The sequence below is a fragment of the Oncorhynchus nerka genome, linkage group LG9a (assembly GCF_034236695.1).
Source record: "Oncorhynchus nerka isolate Pitt River linkage group LG9a, Oner_Uvic_2.0, whole genome shotgun sequence".
Classification (NCBI taxonomy): Eukaryota; Metazoa; Chordata; class Actinopteri; order Salmoniformes; family Salmonidae; genus Oncorhynchus; species Oncorhynchus nerka.
Window position 1 is genome coordinate 51,450,478 of NC_088404.1, and position 17,897 is coordinate 51,468,374.

General features: G+C 42.4%; 1 protein-coding gene across 2 annotated transcripts in view; it reads left to right on the top strand.

Moving 5' to 3' along the window:
* Positions 1–14,721, top strand: part of LOC115134476 (ceramide kinase-like) — a 29,021-nt gene extending 14,300 nt beyond the window's left edge. For both annotated transcript variants that reach the window (XM_065022673.1, XM_029668484.2), the window contains 12 exons: positions 7,372–7,506; positions 7,635–7,757; positions 7,933–8,058; positions 8,734–8,800; positions 9,320–9,465; positions 10,916–10,990; positions 11,584–11,736; positions 11,830–11,935; positions 12,091–12,176; positions 12,289–12,494; positions 12,648–12,859; positions 14,182–14,721. In XM_065022673.1, coding sequence (XP_064878745.1) covers positions 7,372–7,506; positions 7,635–7,757; positions 7,933–8,058; positions 8,734–8,800; positions 9,320–9,465; positions 10,916–10,990; positions 11,584–11,736; positions 11,830–11,935; positions 12,091–12,176; positions 12,289–12,494; positions 12,648–12,859; positions 14,182–14,269 — 1,523 coding nt within the window. In that variant the 3' untranslated portion in view covers positions 14,270–14,721. The remainder of the gene's footprint in view (positions 1–7,371; positions 7,507–7,634; positions 7,758–7,932; positions 8,059–8,733; positions 8,801–9,319; positions 9,466–10,915; positions 10,991–11,583; positions 11,737–11,829; positions 11,936–12,090; positions 12,177–12,288; positions 12,495–12,647; positions 12,860–14,181) is intronic.
* The last annotated feature ends 3,176 nt before the right edge of the window (positions 14,722–17,897 follow it).

Here is a 17,897-nt window from a genome sequence, read left to right on the forward strand (position 1 = left end):
ACTAAGTACACACCCCTGAGGGACCCCAGTGTTGAGAATCAGCTTGGCAGATGTGTTGTTGCCAACCCTTAACACCTGGGTGTGGCCCGTCAGGAAGTTCAGGATCCAGTTACAGAGGGAGGTGTTTAGTCCCAGGTCCTTAGCTTAGTGATGAGCTTTGAGGGCACTATGGTGTTGAACACTGAGCTGTAGTCAATGAACAGCATTCTCACATAGGTGTTCATTTTGTCCAAGTGGGAAAGGGTAGTGTGGAGTACGATTGAGATTGCTTCATCTGTGAATCTGTTGGGGCGGTATGTGAATTGGAGTGGGTCTAGGGTATCCGGGAGGATGGTGTTGATGTCGGCCATGACCAGCCTTTCAAAGCACTTCATGGCTACAGATGTGGGTGCTACAGGGCAGTAATCATTTAGGCAGGTTACCTTTGCTTCCTTGGGCACAGAGACTATGGTGTCTACTTGAAACATGTAGGTATTACAGATTCAGTCAGGGAGAGGTTGAAAATGTCAGTGTAGATACTTGCCAGTTGGTCCTCGCATGCTTTGAGTACATGTCCTGGTAATCCATCTGGCCCCGCGGCTTTGTGAATGTTGACCTGTTATAAGGTCTTGCTCACATCGGCTACCGAGAGCGTTATCACACAGTCATCCAGAACAGCTGGTGCTCTCGTACATGCTTCAGTGTTGCTTGCCTCGAAGCGAGCATAAAAGGCATTTAGCTCGTCTGGTAGGCTTGCGTCACTGGGCAGCTCGTGTCTGGGTTTCCCTTTGTAGTCTGTAATAGTTTTCAAGCCCTGCCACATTCGTCGAGCATCAGAGCCGGTATAGTAGGATTCAATCTTAATCCTGTATTGACGCTTTGCTTGTTTGATGGTTCGTCTGAGGGCATAGAAGGATTTCTTATAAGCATCCGGATTAATGTCCTGCTCCTTGAAAGTGGCAGCTCTAGCCTTTAGATCGATGCAGACGTTGCCTGTAATCCATGGCTTCTGGTTGGGATATGTAAATACGGTCACTGTGGGGAAGACATCGTTGATGCACTTATTGAAGCACGGTGACTGAGGTGGTAAGCTCCTCCATGCCATTAGATGAATCCCAGAACATATTCCAGTCTGGAAGCAAAACAGTCCTGTAGCATCCGCGTCATCTGACCACTTCCGTATTGAGCAAGTCACTGGTACTTCCTGCTTTAGTTTTTGCTTGTAAGCAAGAATCCGGAGGATAGAATTATGGTCAGATTTGCCAAATGGTGGGTGGCGGAGAGCTTTGTATGCATCTCTGTAGTGGTCTAGAGTTTTTTTCCCTCTGGTTGCACATGTGACATGCTGGTAAAAATTTGGTAAAACTGATTTGTTTACCTGCATTAAAGTCCCCGGCCACTGGGAGCGCCGCTTCTGGGAGAGCATTAACTTGTTTACTTATGGCCTTATAGAGTTGGTTGAGAGTGGTCTTAGTGCCAGGTTTGTTTTGTGGTGGTAAATAGATGGCTATGAATAATATAGATGAGAACTCTCTTGGTATATAGTGTGGTCTACAGCTTATCATTCATAAGGTACTCTACCTCAGGCGAGCAATACCTCGAGACTTCTTTAATATTAGACATCGCGCCCCAGCTATTATTGACAAAAAGACATACACCCCCACCCCTCGTCTTACCTGACGTAACTTCTCTGTTCTGCCAGTGCATGGAAAATCCCGCCAGCTCTATATTATCCGAGTCGTCGTTCAGCCACGGCTCGGTGAAACATAAGATATTACATTTCTTAATGTCAGGATAATCGTATTTTCCGATGATTGCATGTTAGCAAGTAGAATGGATGGCAGTGGGAGTTTACTCGCTCGCTACGGATTCTCAGAAAGCTGCCCGATCTGCGTCCTCTTTTCTTCACAAAAAAATGGGGATTTGCACCTGTTCCCGGGAGAGCAGTATATCCTTCTCGTCGGACTCGTTAAAGGAAAAGGTTTCTTCCAGTTCGTGGTGAGTAATCGCTGTTCTGATTTCCAGAAGTTATTTCGATCATAAGAGACAGTAGCAGCAACATTATGTACAAAATAAGTAAAACAATAAGTTACAAACAACACAAAAACTAAACAAAATGGCACAATTGGTTAGGTGCATGTAAAACGTCAGCCATCCTCTTTGGTGCCATCTTAACTTACAGCTATTGCTTTAACAGATATCATAGTTACACACTTTATCCTGTAATACTTATGTAATGGCTTCTTATGTGGAAGATATACAGTGCCTTCAGAAAGTATTCATGCCCCTTGACTTATTCCACATTAAATTGTTCAGCCTGAATTCAATATTTATTTTGTCTCACCCATCTACTCTGAATAGCCCATAATGACAAAGTGAAAACATGTTTTTAGAAATTGTTACACATTTATTGACAATGTAAACGGATATCTAATTTCCATAAGTATTCACACCCTTGAGTCAGTACTTGTTAAAATCACTTTTGGCATCGATTACACCTGTGACTCTTTCTGGGTAAGTATCTTATTAAGAGCTTTGCACACCTAGATTGTATAATATTTGCATATTATTGTTTTTAAAATTCTTTAAGCTCTGTCAAATTAGTTGTTGATCATTGCTAGACAGCCATTTTAAGTCGAGTTAAGTCAAAAATAGGCCACTCGTGAATTTTTTATGTCATCTTGGTAAGGTACTCCAGTGTATATTTGGCCTAGTGTTTTATGTTATTGTCTTGCTGAAAGGTGAATTTGTCTGGAAAGCAGACTTAACCAGGTTTTCCACTAGGATACTGGCTGTGCTTAGCTTTATTTGGTTTATTTTCATCCAAGGAAACCTCCCTAATCCTTGCCAATGACAAGCATACCCATAGCATGATGCAACCACCACCATGCTTGAAAATATGAAGGGTTGTACTCAGTGGTGTGTTTTTGGATTTGCCCCAAACATAACACTTTGTATTTAGGACATAAAGTTAATGTCTTTGCCACATTTTTTTGTGGTTTTACTTTAGTGCCATGTTGCAAACAGGATGTGTGTTTTGGAATATTTTTATTCTGTGCAGGCTTCCTTCTTTTCACTCTGTCGTTTAGGTTAGTGTTGTGGAGTAACTACAATGTTGTTGATCCATCCTCAGTTTTCTCCTATCACAGCCATTAAACTCTAATTGTTTTAACGTCACCAATGGCTTCATGGTGAAATCCCTGAGCGGTTTCCTTCCTCTCTGGCAACTGAGTTAGGAAGGACGCCTCCTATCTTTGTAGTGACTGGGTGTATTGATACACCATCCAAAGTGTAATTAATAACTTCACCATGCTCAAAGGGATATTCAATGTCTGCTTTTTTTAAATGATCTACCAATGGGTCCCCTTCTTTGTGCGGCATTGCAAAACCTTCCTGGTCTTTGTGGTTGAATCTACTCGACTGAGGGACCTTACAGATAACTGTATGTGTGGGGTACAGAGATGAGGTAATCATTCAAATGTTAAACACTTATTGCACACAGAGTGAGTGCCTGCAACTTATTATGTGACTTGTTAAGCACATTTCCACTCCTGAACTTATTTATTAGGCTTGCCATAAAGGTGTTGAATACTTATTGACTCATTTGTAGTTCATTTGTAAAAATTTATAGACATAATTCCACTTTGACATGGAGTATTGTGTGTCACTGGCCTAGGCACAATCTCAATTTAATCCCTTTTAAATTTAGCTTGAAACACAACAATGTGGAACAAGTCCAGGGGTGTGTGAATACTTTCTGAAGGCACCAGATCTGTGTAGAGATCGACTAGTAGCCTCCCTGTATCGTGTTAGTTCTTTGGATGCCTTCTATCTGCCATCTTACGTCTTGAGGCTGTCAAAGGTCTCTCCATTTATTTCACAATGGATGGGCTTTGGAGTCGAGCCTATTCATTTCAGGAGCTGTAAAAAGAGCAGAGATATCTGGATGTTTCAAGGACATAAAGCCTGAAAATGAGCAATCACAAGGAGCGTTATTGAAATGATCATCTTTCCAGATTAAGGGGAATGAAGTCTTTGATAAAATAACTTTTTTTCACAAAAGGCCTAAAGGGTAAATGCATTTCTACGCATTTCTCATAAGATTATTTTTTACCATTCTCTAGCTGAAAGGGATCGAATGACACAAGACCTTATCTTGGAGTAGAGATTGCTTAATCAAATGCTGGCTCTATACCTCGAACACACTACTGACTTCAGGAACAAAATCTGCTGCATTTTGGCCTCAAATTAATTCATTGTGGTGCCATTGTTGTGGTTTACTAAGGAAAAAACGCTTACTTAACTTTGAACTCCCCTGGCTGAATTGTAAAGCAAGCCAATGCGCAGGATGTTCTGAAAGTTTTATTAAAAAAAAAAAAAAAATCCCTATTCCAGGCTGGAAAATTTTAAATATCAAGCATTTGTTCATCTTGGTGCAACCAACTACAATAACTCAATAACACAATAACACTGTTCCCCTTCCAGGTGTCTGTTTTCCTAAGTTTCTGCGCAGAGACAAAGGAGAGTCAGGTAGGAGCACTTACCACAATGTGGTCAAAGAATTGGGTGACATGTGTTCGCTAGAGTGAGTAGTTTGAAGTACTTTTGCCAGCTGTGTTTGGGGTTCCTCTAGATCAGATCAGATTAAGAAGACAGAAAAGTTGGCGAGATGAAATTAAAAACATTTGCTATGATTAGAGGTCTCCTGATTCAGGCTGGATTTTGAAGTTCAGCTTGACGAGTATAACTTCAAAGTCATTGCAAAAAGGTCCCTTACTTCCTATTTAGCCTATGTAGGCCTACATCAAATACAGTTAGCTGCTTGTGTCGTGGTGACTAGTGGTCCTAGCTGTAGTGGAGTGTGCTGTTATGTCTTGCCCTCAGTCAACAGTGATGTTACCACAGGGAATCACACACCCACATCATAAATGTCTCAGTACGTTCACAACCTTGATAAGTATGTACAAAACGTGTGGTCAAGGAAGTCCTAGGGAGATGTGTTGGTACAATATCTAAAGAAAAGTGTCGTGATGAACCACGTTCTCTGCAACACGTTTGTTTGAAAAAGGGGTAACCTTGTGAACATAAAATGTTCTCTGACCTAATTGCTTTGACCTGCCCTGGTTTGTGAAAGGGATGGCACCCCTTCGACTTGGAGACATTGGATCTGGGGGGGTGTAAAATCTACGTGTTTTAATGCTCATAACTTTAAAATTATCAGGTGCTTTCCGTCTTGTGTGTTTAACACCTACAATTTGCTGAGTCATCACAGTGGATGTATGGTTTTCATTTGGGCTCTCCGTACCTCCACCGGGGTAGGAGAGCCATCTGTTGTTAACAACCTGTAGCAAACAGAACAATGACACTCCTGTGTCCTGTTGCCACTTTGCTTCATCATTAAATGTGAATAGGCTGTGCATTGCAACGTGACCAATGTGATACTTAGTGTCTCTCCGGCGTTACTTTACTGGCACCCTCATGGCCCGTGAACCACAGCAGTAAAAAATTTTAGGGGGAATTATCCTTTGTTCTTATTGGAGCTCTGTCTCTCTCGTGCTAATATAAACTGATATTTATCATGTCATTCCACTTTTGTATTGCTCTTGCCTCCTGCTACTGTGTAGCATTTTCATCCCATTGTGCAACAGTGTGAGATTTCACTGAGGCTTTTGCACCCTCAGTGGATAAGTTATGTAATTGAATGGGGCATCATCCCAGTGATTCATACATGCACTGCTGTGTGTCTAGGCCCAGACAGAAATGGTTCATATTGTTTCATTTTCATGAACACTGTTTTGGAAAACAGCTGAGGGTTGGGGCTGGAGTTATGGATGCAAAGACCGACCATCCATGAGATCAAAAGTATAGTTTAAACCATGTTTCGAAGCTATACAGTTTGTTTACAATTTGCTTACAAAAAGTTGAACTAAGCTCGTTAGTCATTTATACATTATATTCTTCAAGAAGTCCAAAAGTTGATTTACCAATCGCAGATTTCCTCATTTTAATTTCTTTCTGGTGACTGTTTCCGAGCATGTTGTTATCGTTGGCCATCCCTCTGTGCTGTGTTTCTCAGTTAGGTCCTGGGAGACATTGTCAGGATTAGCACCATCAACTGAGTCTCTCTTTGAGGTAATCATTAACCAGATCAGTTTTATGCTCGTGACCTTGAGTTTGTGCCAAGAAAATCCCATACACATAAAAAGTGACTTGAGTCATGCCCTGTCGCTTCGGTCTGTGTCTTAGCACCCTGGCCTGAATCCTAACTTGACACCTGTGCACGTATCTCTTCCATGAATGTTGTATGACATTGGCTTCAGGATTTTTGAAGTCTCTCCATACTCATCTGTGTATTTAATTCTTCCTCACACTACAACCTCTCTAAAAAACCCTCTCCCTCCGTGCCTCTTGTCACATAATCCGTGTCCTCAGGTTTGTGTGTAAAGGTACACGGATAGTGCCTCGCAGCCTGTTGAGCCAAGTCACTGCACCATCCCTCTCCTCTGTAGGGGCCTCTTATTTACACTACTCAGCCAATGGTTTTTTTTGTCACTTCCGGCAACGGGAGACTTTCATCAGACTATATGACAATGTCATCGTAGTGACATGTCATAAACAGGTCGTGATAGCTGAAAAGTGACTTCATTCAGCACACAAACGGCATTCGATTTCAGCTAGTTGGGTTGTGGTATGCAGGCATAAATGAACTGTATTTTTATTATAATGTAACTCTTATGGCCTCCGTTGTGCCACAAACAGGCCATTTTATGGAGTGCAATAATGAACATAGGAGTCACTCAGAGGTCATTAATGTTTCTGGTTTCCTATAGAGCTGTTCTAGAACTAAGCTGGGCAGTGGGCACAAAGTCAAATGAATGCAGACTCGGATCATGATAATGATGATGCAGGAAAGGGCCATAAGCTGGTAATAAGAGGCGCCATTAATGTAGGCATTGTGCTAACTATGGTATTGTTTGGACTATAGTGAAATATCTAATCTGCCTTCAAATAATCTCATCTGCTGTGTTATTATCCATCAATAGTGTTTCCTATGATGGTCGTCAGACATACAAGACTAATGGCTCTTCCACTCCCTGCCTTCTCGGCCCAACACTAGCTCCACCCTAATGTTGAAATCAAACTGTTAATTGGTCCATTAAAGCTCCCATTTCAACCCATTAAACTGTATTAGAATAGAGCTATCCAAGCTGTCCAGGCTGATACAGCCTGACCAGTTTGTTTGGCTGGGATGGTAAAAAAAAGGCTTAACTGTGTGCCAGGATAATCTATTTATCTGTGTGCTTTTCCCTTTCTCTAAGAATTAAATTTATAAAGGGTATATCACTGGTTCCTACCACATTGTGACGGATTGATTTGGTGTGTGTTCAACAGGTACCAGTCACGGTGTGTCAGTGTCTGAGATCCTAGCAGTCCGGGAGCTCGACGTGGACAGCGGGACGAAAGATGACGGCAGGTGGCAGAAAATGCCTCAGAAATCGACCGAGGCCTATCCATATGCATTCACAGGTAAGAATGTTGACGATCTTGAGCAATCTACAGATATTGGATTCAATATGGTAGATGACACTGCAAAGTAAATCCTATGTTCTGTTAAGCCTCTCTCCCGTCACTGCCTTTGTGTCCCCCTGCCACAGTGTCCTACGTGGAGAGAGCGTGGCAGCACCGCTGGCGGTGTAGTGACGTCACCTTTCACTGCCTAGAGGGGGCGCTGTGTCAGCAGTGGGTCCAGACCATCAGAGAGCAGCTCACAGCATTGAGTATGGCTGATTTTATTACTGACTCTCTATTCAGTGTACACTGTTACGGTCACTGAATATGCTTTGTGAAGTCTAGTTGCGAGGCTAACTCAGAAATGAGTATGGGCCTCAGTCGGTACTGTTATGCCCTTCTCTCTGGAAAAACCAGTAACATCTTTCACTTGACTTTTTTCAGCCAGCAGACCCAAGCATTTGCTGGTGTACATCAACCCCTATGGGGGCAAGCAGCAAGGCGAGCGTATTTACGAGCAGAAAGTCGCCCCTCTCTTCACCCTTGCCTCCATCTCCACGCACGTGATTGGTGAGTTCCTGCCAACAACATTAAACATGCTTTAATAAAAGATGGAGTCTTTATGGGCCAAGTCACATTTCTCACTGTAGGCAAATGGGCACAAGCTCTCTCTCAAGCCGCACATGATTGTGACATAATTTACGGCCGCCATTCATCAGCCATGTTCCTTAATGGATAAGATGATGGTCGATGAATACTGGATTACTTTACATTCGTTTTACTTCTCAGACTGGAGTACCACTGTGGACATCGTCATTTCATTGTCACAAATTATGACCAATTGTATTTTCAACAATATAGAAGCTTGGGTTGATATCAAGATATTAATAGTTGAGCATTTAAAAAAATATATAAATCTAAAATGGGTACGAAATCATAACACATCGTTATAATGGTTAGAGAAGGTAAATTGCTGCTTTGTGGCTAGAATTATTTATGGAAAATGCTTATTCAATATATTGCTCCAAGCTAGTGAAGGATTACTCCCAAAATCCAAAATATTGCAGATTATAGTGCAAATTATGAAACAGTCAAGCGATATCATCTAGTCGATTGTAAACCTGTTCAATATATTGATTTAAAATGATAACTTTTCAAGTGTATGCCATCTACAGGAAGCACTTGAATGAAAAATGTAAAGCATGCTGAGATGTCTAACGCTTTCCTTGTCGTTGGTTGTCATAGTTACAGAGCATGCCAATCATGCCAGGGACCACCTGAGGACAGAGGCTGAGTTGAAGAAATATGATGGGTGAGTCATGGATGGAGACATTTCCCAGCAAACCAAAATTGGTTCTGTGAATGTTCCCAGAACATTCATTAGGTTGCCCCCAAAGGTTCTAATAACACAAAAACTGTCCAGTTGTGATGCTGATTATACAATGTTCGTATAAAAATATTTGCCTGATGTTGCAAGAACTTTCCCAGGAAACCTTTTGTTATTACGTGGTGGTTTTACATATGTTGTGCAAATGTTACATAAAAAAAAAACTGAAATAAACTAAAACATTAGCTGAATGTTTTTGGGATGTTGTCATCCTAATGTTAAATAAAACCCTAACTAGATGTTCCCGGTTTGCGGGGTTCTCAATGTCCTTGTTTGGGAAGCCCCTCTTTGTATTCTGGTTTTCAGCCCAAACATCAGTCATATTCAGAGTTGAACTAAAAACCACCCCAGGCCCAGTATATTCTTCCTCTCAAACAGCAAACAAAAACATTAGTGCTGTTGTTTTGACCTCTGTGTGCGACCTGACCTCCGACTTCTATGCAGAGTGGTGTGTGTGGGCGGGGACGGCATGTTCAGTGAAATGGTTCACGGCCTGGTCTCCCGGACCCAGAGGGACAACGGCGTGGACCAGAACAGCCCGGAGGAGAAGCTGGTACCCTGTACTCTGCGCATTGGCATTATACCCGCAGGTTAGAGCATACACACTCGCACACATACCACTATTTTGACACCGCAATGATCAGGGCCGGCCCGCTCATTAGGCAGCATTAGACGGCTGCCTATGGTGGCAGATTGACACGGGTGACATTTTCTGAGCCAAACTGACCAAGATGCACCTACAACAACACATAAAACCTCACATAATTTTGCCCAGAAATTACAATTTCTCTCAACCAGTGGCATGTTTGCTTTTTAGGTGAGTGCTGATGCCGCCCTATGATAAGTAGTGCCCGCTTTGTCAAAGGCAGGGATGCAAGATCTTTATCTTGTCCTTTCCCAGCTTGCCTCGCCAGGGTGCTGTTGGAGAGACGCATTGCTGCGGCACTCCACAAACATTCTGTCAAAAAAAGGATATAACAAATTATGTAGCGGATATAGTACGTGGCTTTTTCTGTAGCCTACAGGCTGGAGATAACAGGCTTACCACATGGATGGACATTCCATTGTGGGCTGACATGGTAGACAACACCCCAGTAAGCACTGACTGACGCCAACTTTTTTGGGGGGGGTCCAGCCTTCTATTTCTTTTGGTGTTTTACAAACTGTAGGCCTACCACATCAATTGTATTTCAAGCGACACTAGGCCAGGGATGGGCAACAAATCCTCTGGGGCCTGATTGTGTCATACTCTTGCCCCAGGTAACACAACTGACACCAATAATCAACTAATCATAATCTTCAGTTTAGAATGCAATTAGTTTCACCAGCTGTGTTGACTAGGGATGGGCAAAAAGTGACACTACTCCTGCTCTGAGGACTGTAGTTGCCCATCCCTGTTGTAGGCTATACCTCAGTAAGCACAGAACGATGCTGACACCTTTTGGACTTCTTTTTTTTTCAGTCCCGACCAGCGACGTTGATTTTTGGTTCAGATTTTGGCCTAAACATAAACGTCTATAAATTACATATTTTCAAATTTCATTCAGAAATGAACCTGTTTTCATTGTCTGTAAAATATGTATTTTCAATGCCCGGAAAATAAAAATGTTCACCTTTTCATTCAGAATTGAAATTATGAACCTACCTTCCATGTCTGGAAGAATACGTATTTTAGACATTTCTTACGTAATTTTGCTTACTGGGACTATTCTTGCAGGGGCAGCGATTATTTTTGTCTCATCTAGGGCAGCAGAACGGCCAGGACTGGCCCTGGCAATGATCACGTCATAAGCCATCAATAACTGATGTTGACAAGATGTCCCATCTTATCGTGTCACAGTTTTTGACCTGACTGTGTTGTCGGTTTACAAACGAATAGGTCAACGATGAGTTCCATTTCATGTACACTACAGTATCTTATCTGTGCTGATTTCCGCGTTCCACTTTTCTGTCCTGCATGCTCACACACTGCAGAGTTATTTTTCTTTTTTTCTGTGTAGTCAGAAACATAAGGTTCCGTTGTTTGTGTGTGTTATCCAGGTTCAACGGACTGCATCTGCTATGCAACTGTAGGCATCAACGACCCTGTGACCTCGGCCTTACACATCATAGTGGGTGAGTGCAGTTGTCCATATTGAAATATTGGCAGCACTTCCCATTAAAATGCCTTTAAAAGTGACTCTAAAGGAAGTGGAACTAAAATGCTTACGCTGCACCGATAAGTAGCATAAGCCACCTTTTATCACCGTTCCAGCTAATTCCTCAGGACTCTATTGTGCATAGAAATGTCACATTTGTTACTTCTATGCTAACCCTACCACACACTCAGCTGACCAACAAGTGGCAGCAGGTAACCTACTTATTCAATGGTTTTGAGATGAGAGGAAACTGCTGTAGGTGTGTGTAGGCATGTATGTGAGTTTGAGCGCATGTGGATGGGTTGTATCAGTAGAGGCTGTTGGGAGGAGCTATAGGAGGACAGGCTCATTTACAATATGGAAACCACATGTTTTACTTTGTTCCATTTATTCCATTCCAGGCATTACAATAAGATGGTCCTCCTATAACTCTACCCACCAGCCTCCACTGGTGTGTATGTTTTATAGTAAAAGTACACATCCGTCACACCTGTGTAGGACACTGTACTACACACATCTGTGGAGGATTACTCATACTAGACTTGGGGGTGGGGGGTGGTCTCTTCACAGGAGATGCCCAGCCAATGGACGTGTGCTCGGTCCATCACAACAACACATTCCTGAGGTACTCTGTGTCCCTGCTTGGGTACGGTTTCTATGGCGACGTGCTGGCAGACAGCGAAAGGAAACGATGGATGGGACCAGCCAGATACGACTTTTCAGGTAGGTCAGAAGAGTAGCTTTAACACTTAGGAAACTTTTAATACTGTTGCGGTAGACTGTTGCTAATGATATTGAATGCCATTGTTTGTGCAGGTTTTAAGACGTTTCTCACACATCACTACTATGAAGGGACTGTGTCTTTTCTACCAGCAACGGACATATTGGGAACTCCACGAGACAAGACCAGGTGTAGAGCTGGGTATGTACTACTGTACAAATGCAACCTGTCCAATAATATCCACAACCAATTGTGTAGTTTAGTATTATACCCACATGTTTGTCTATGTAAATATCATCTAGATTTGGCTAGCCAACTCCATTCTCCCCTGTCCTCACTCCATCCCTGAGTTCCAGGTGCTTCATATGCCAACACAACGGACAGCTGTATTCCGAGGATGCCCCAGAGATTTGCGAGACTGATCCAGATGTTTCAGACAGTGGTAAGTATTTCTGCCTGAACACCCATATGACCTCAAGCCAACGCACCATGGGTCTCTACAAAAACCACTATGCATGTACTTCAAAAGCACCAACCTCTATTTCGGCTCCCAGAATACAAAGGGGGGTGGCGGGTGATCAGAGGGAAGTTCCTGGCCATCAACGCGGCCAGTATGAGCTGTGCCTGTCCCCGTAGCCCCAAGGGCCTGTCCCCCGCTGCCCACCTCGCTGACGGCACCACCGACCTCATCCTCGTACGCAAGTGCTCTCGATTCAACTTCCTGCGCCACTTGCTACGCCACACCAGCAAATACGACCAGGTAACCACACTGGGTGGGGCTACTGCAATGATGTCATGTTTTTTATGGCTACTCCAACCCGGGTCCATAGGATTGTTTGCATGAGATGTGTTAACTCTTCAATTCCCTGTTTCAGGGAGTTGATTTTCTCACTTCTGTCTCTTTTCCCTTCAGTTTGACATGACCTTTGTAGAAGTGCACCGTGTGCGGCGCTTCCGCTTCACCCCGCGCTACTGCCAGAGTGACTCCGAGTTGGACCTGAGGGAGAATGGCAAGAGGCTCTTCAGCCAGATCTGCCGAGACCACCCAGCCTGCAGCTGTAGCCCTGCCTACAGCAGCTGGAACTGTGACGGCGAGATCCTCCCTCATGCTGCCATTGAAGTCGGGTGAGTAACCACTCCCTATATATTCCCAAGTATTCAGACCCCTTCACTTATTCCACATTTTGTTACATTACAGCCTTATTCTAAAATGGATTTTACACAATAACCCATCATGACAAAGCAAAAACAGGTTTTTAGAAATGTTTTCAAATTCATGAGAAGTTCATGACAAAATCTGAACCAAAAATGTCCATTTGTCATTCTTGAGATGTTTCTACAACTTGAGTCCACCTATGGTAAATTCATTTGACTGGAAATTATTTGGAAAGGCACACACCTGTCTATATAAGGTTCCACAGTTGACATTGCATGTCAGAGCAAAAACCAAGCCATGAGGTCGAAACAATTGTCCGTAGAAGGATACCAAAAAATGTCTGCATCATTGAAGGTCCGCAAGAACACAGTGACCTCCATCATTCTTAATAAATGGAAGAAGTTTGGAATCACCAAGACCCACCCAGCCAAACTGAGCAATCGGGGGAGAAGGGCCTTGGTCAGGGAGGTGACCAATAACATGATGGTCACTCTGACAGAGCTCCAGAGTTCCTCTGTGGAGATGGGAGAACCTTCCAGAAGGACAACCATCTCTGCAGCACTCCACCATTCATGCCTTTATGGTAGAGTGGACAGACTGAAGCCACTCCTCAGTAAAAGGCACATGACAGCCTGCTTGGAGTTTGCCAAAAGGCACCTAAAGGACTCAGACCATGAGAAACAAGATTCTCTTGTCTGATTAAACCAAGATTGAACTCTTTGTCCTGAATGCCAAGAATCAAGTCTGTAAGTAACCTGCCACCCACCCTACGGTGAAGCATGGTAGGGGCAGAATCATGTTGTGGGGATTTCTTTCAGCGGCAGGGTCTGGGAGACTAGTCAGGATCGAGGGAAAGATCCTTGATGAAAACCTGCTCTGGGGCGCTCAGACTGGGGTGAAGGTTCACCTTCCATTTGGACAACGACCCTAAGCACACAGCCAAGACAATGCAGGAGTTGCTTCAGGACAAGCGTCTGGATGTCCCTGAGTGGCCCAGCCAGAGCCCGGACTTGAACCCGATCGAACATCTCTGGAGAGACCTGAAAATAGCCATTTTTGCTTTACCATTATGGGGTAGTGTGTGTAGATTAATGAGGGGGGGAAACTATTTAATACATTTTAGAATAAGGCTGTAGCGTAACAAAATGTGGAAAAAGTGAACGGGTCTGAATACTTTCCGAATGCACTATAACCCACTTCTGAAAGTGCAGTGCAGAAAATCAACACTTGATTTGATTTCCTGCCTTTTGTTTGCTTAAAACAATCTCTTCTTTGTCTTCTGCTCTTCCAGAGTGCACTGCCAGTTGATCAAGCTGTTTGCGCGAGGGATCGAAGAGCAGCCTGTGTTTGAGGACCTTCCCAACCCGTGTGCAGTATAGATCCCCCCCCTGCTGCCCTATCCTATCAAAGTCACTGGAACAGTCCTACTGCATTTCAAAGGCTACTGCTGTCATATCCTTACCCCTGTGCCCTACCCTTTTCTGATGTACTTTGAGGTCTTTCAGACATCTGTTTTCTGGGGCCATTTTTGTTTGTCTGCCACATTTTAGAGGTCACAAGTTCACAGGTCAAAGAGTACTGTTGATGGTACACTTACAGAGAGGTTCACTATCCACATCCACTATACTGAAGAAGAAATCATGAAAATACTAAAGCGGTATTGAATGTAGCTCTTTTCCGCTCTCCTTTTTCAATCGAGCGATGTTAACCTAGCAATTAACAAATAGCAATTAACATGCTGTTCAACATTTATAGAACTCCTCTTTGCACGTTTTACAATGTATGCTGCTCCAAATTATGAATAAATGTTACGTTTTGTTTATTCATTTAATTAGAGGTTGTTTGAATTTTGCTAGCTGCTTGCACTTTTGTTTCAAATAGGCCGTATGCGTTTTGACCTTATAAGCAATGCCTTGTTAGAAGTTATTTTACAGTACGAATTTGAATACATATGTATTGATGATCGGATATTGGGTGAACCAGAGGACTCTCTAGGGCAGTGTTTCCCAACTCCAGTCCTCAAGTACCCCCAGCAGTTCATTATTTTTATTGTGGCCCCGAACAAGAACAACTGATTCTACTTGTCAACTAATCATCAAGCCCTTGACAATTGAACCAGTGTCCTCATTTATCAACCGTGCATACATGTCTTACTTAGTTCTGAGGTACGTGGAGATTCTAGAATTTCCGCAACAAATGTATCTAACAGTCACACGCAACATATACATACGCATGTTGTGATTGTTAAACCATACTATATTTGTGGGCTTGTAAACAAGCACTAAAACCTGACTTGGAAAACACCCCCCATTCACATTTTATGGTAACAAAAATTCCCACATTTGCTGTATGATTTGGTGATTCTGGAGCTGGGCCAGGATAGTTTCAAAAAGAAATCGCAATAGCAAATTTGATCACAATTCTGTAGATGTGCGTGAAGAATGTTTTTTTTTTTGTTTAAAAAAATATATATATTTTGCAGTGACCTATGCCTCCTATAGCGAGTGCCAAACACTGTCTACACCTACTGCACAATTGATTGTCCATTCAAACAATTTAAAAGTAAATGCTACAGCCCACACTTCTATGTAAGATACTAATTGTTTTTGAATATTTTGTTTATCAATAGAAGATAGAAACACAATCTCCTGCCTTGGTATAGGCTCTGAGATGAATAGGCTATTGTGTCTCACTGCTGTCACAAAGCAATACTGTGGCCTACCCATACTGTCATATAGGCTACCGGTCTATTTACTTTTGACTGAGTGATGGATAAATGGTAGCCTAATATTTGTTGCGTAGCGGGAATAAAGCAGTCGTCAGAAAAGGAGCGATGTCCTGCAATATGATTTAGGTGTATATATAATGAAAGTTAAATCAAATATATTAGGCAACATGCTGCTACGCGATCTTCATACCAACGGCAAATGCATCCGTGTTGTCATTAGACCAACGTTTTGTTTTTGTTTGCCTAACATTCTTAGAATTCCTGTGCATCAAACACCTCAATTTCCCCCAAAATAACAATATTTGCTTGCAATACCACTAGAAGTTGCATGGTTTGAGATTTGTGTGGAGCTATGCACGCTTTTCCATCAAGTTCAAAATTGTGTGCTGTTGGGGGTACTTCAGGACAGGAGTTGGGAAACACTGTTCTAGGGGTACCAGATACTAGCCAGACTCTTACCTTTAAAGGAGAAGTTAGATTATTATTTTTTACAAACAAATCTGTAGTTCGAATGTAAATGGTATTTTATAGAAGGGTCCAGACACTTTTTTTTTGCGATATCACGTGCTTGTGAGAGACCCCAAACAGTGATTCACTTCCTCATCCTCGTTGTGCAATACGGGTGCTCTGAAAAAAACACGAGTAAATGCTCCAAATACGTAGTCTTTTAAACGACAATGCTCTCAGTATAGTAATGCAGGTCTTTAGATATTGTACACATGTAATTGTCATTCCTAAACTTTTCCGCAACGTTATATTGTTGGCTTCTAGGTACCCTCATTAAGGCCATAAGTCACTAAAGCAGGTCTTAGCAACTGGTATCTGGGCCTTTGAGCCATAAAATTGGCCAATGGTGTCCTTAAGCGATTAAGATGTTTCAAATGTGTAGTCTAATCAACCCCTCCTCTGGTGGTAGATTTTCTGCGAATCTCTTAGAGGAACGTGTCTGTCTCCCCTCTATCCATATGTCTGTCTAATAAATCTTTAAAAATAGAAGTTGTTCACGTCATCTTTTCCATACAGCATTTCTCCACACCTTGAACAGTTTTAAATTCTAAAGACCTCACTATACTGGGAGCTTTCCGGTTTATTTGGGTGTTTTTGGAGCATTTTTGGAGCTCTCTCAGAGCTCCTGTACTGCACAACAAGGATGAGGAAGTGAATCGCTGGTTGGGGTAAAAAATAGAGACATAAAAAAACTACAATGTCCTTTAATGTGACATTGAAACAAACCATCACCAAATCTAAATGGTACACAAAATGTCCAGACTGGCAAGATTTGCATGGGATGCTGAAAAATCAACAATGTAGCTCGTCAACACAGTGTATGCGCTAAAACGTGTGACTTGTTACCATAGAAATAGTGGCTTTAGGCACATTTTACCAAGCTATCTCTGCCATTTGCGGCATTGTCATTCCAGGTTTAGATTCCTTGAGATCTGAGGTATAGCAGTTAAAGGGAACTTCCACCCAAAAACTTTTGACATTTGTTTCATTAGTCCATTGATTGATATTGTCTCAATGTTTTCCATGTCAGCAATCAAGTTTTCAAGATGTATAGCTTTCAAAATACAGAAATACAGCCGATATGATGCATTTTGCATCAGACGGCTGCATTTCTGTATTTTGAATGTTAAGATATCTAACTTGATTGCTGACATGGAAAACATTTTGGGACTATATCAAACAATGTACTAATGAAGCAAATACTAAAATATTGTTTTTGAGTGGAGTTTCCCAAAAAGGATTCTGGTTCGAATCCCCGACTAGTTGAGAAATCTTTTTTTTTTTCTTGAGCAAGGAACCATAATTTCCCCTGTAAGTTGCTCTGGATAAGAGCATCTGCTAAAATGACATTTAAAAAAAAAAAAAAAAATTAAGCTGTCCGAAAACAGTGCTTGGTGCTTGGTGCCCAGCATATCATATAATCCCGTGCTGCACATACTATGCTGGGTGTCACTGCCCTCCGCACTGTCACGCTGGTCTTGCTGCTGCAGACTAGGACAATTGTAGCAGTTGCTAAACATGAATGTGCTGTGACAACAGTGACTAGCAAACACCACAAGGCTGTTTTTCCCCATCTGACCAAAATACGAGTCTCTACTGTATGCTACGGTGACATAGCTTGGTTTAGACTCATTGTGCAGTGATTTTTACTTTGGCATCCTCCTTGGCTGCACAATTCCTTTCTGACCATGCACTCTCCTCTCTGAATTGTACACCAGGCAGCCATCAGGCAGATGGTCGTCCATCCATCCAAGTTCCTTTTAGCTTTAGCT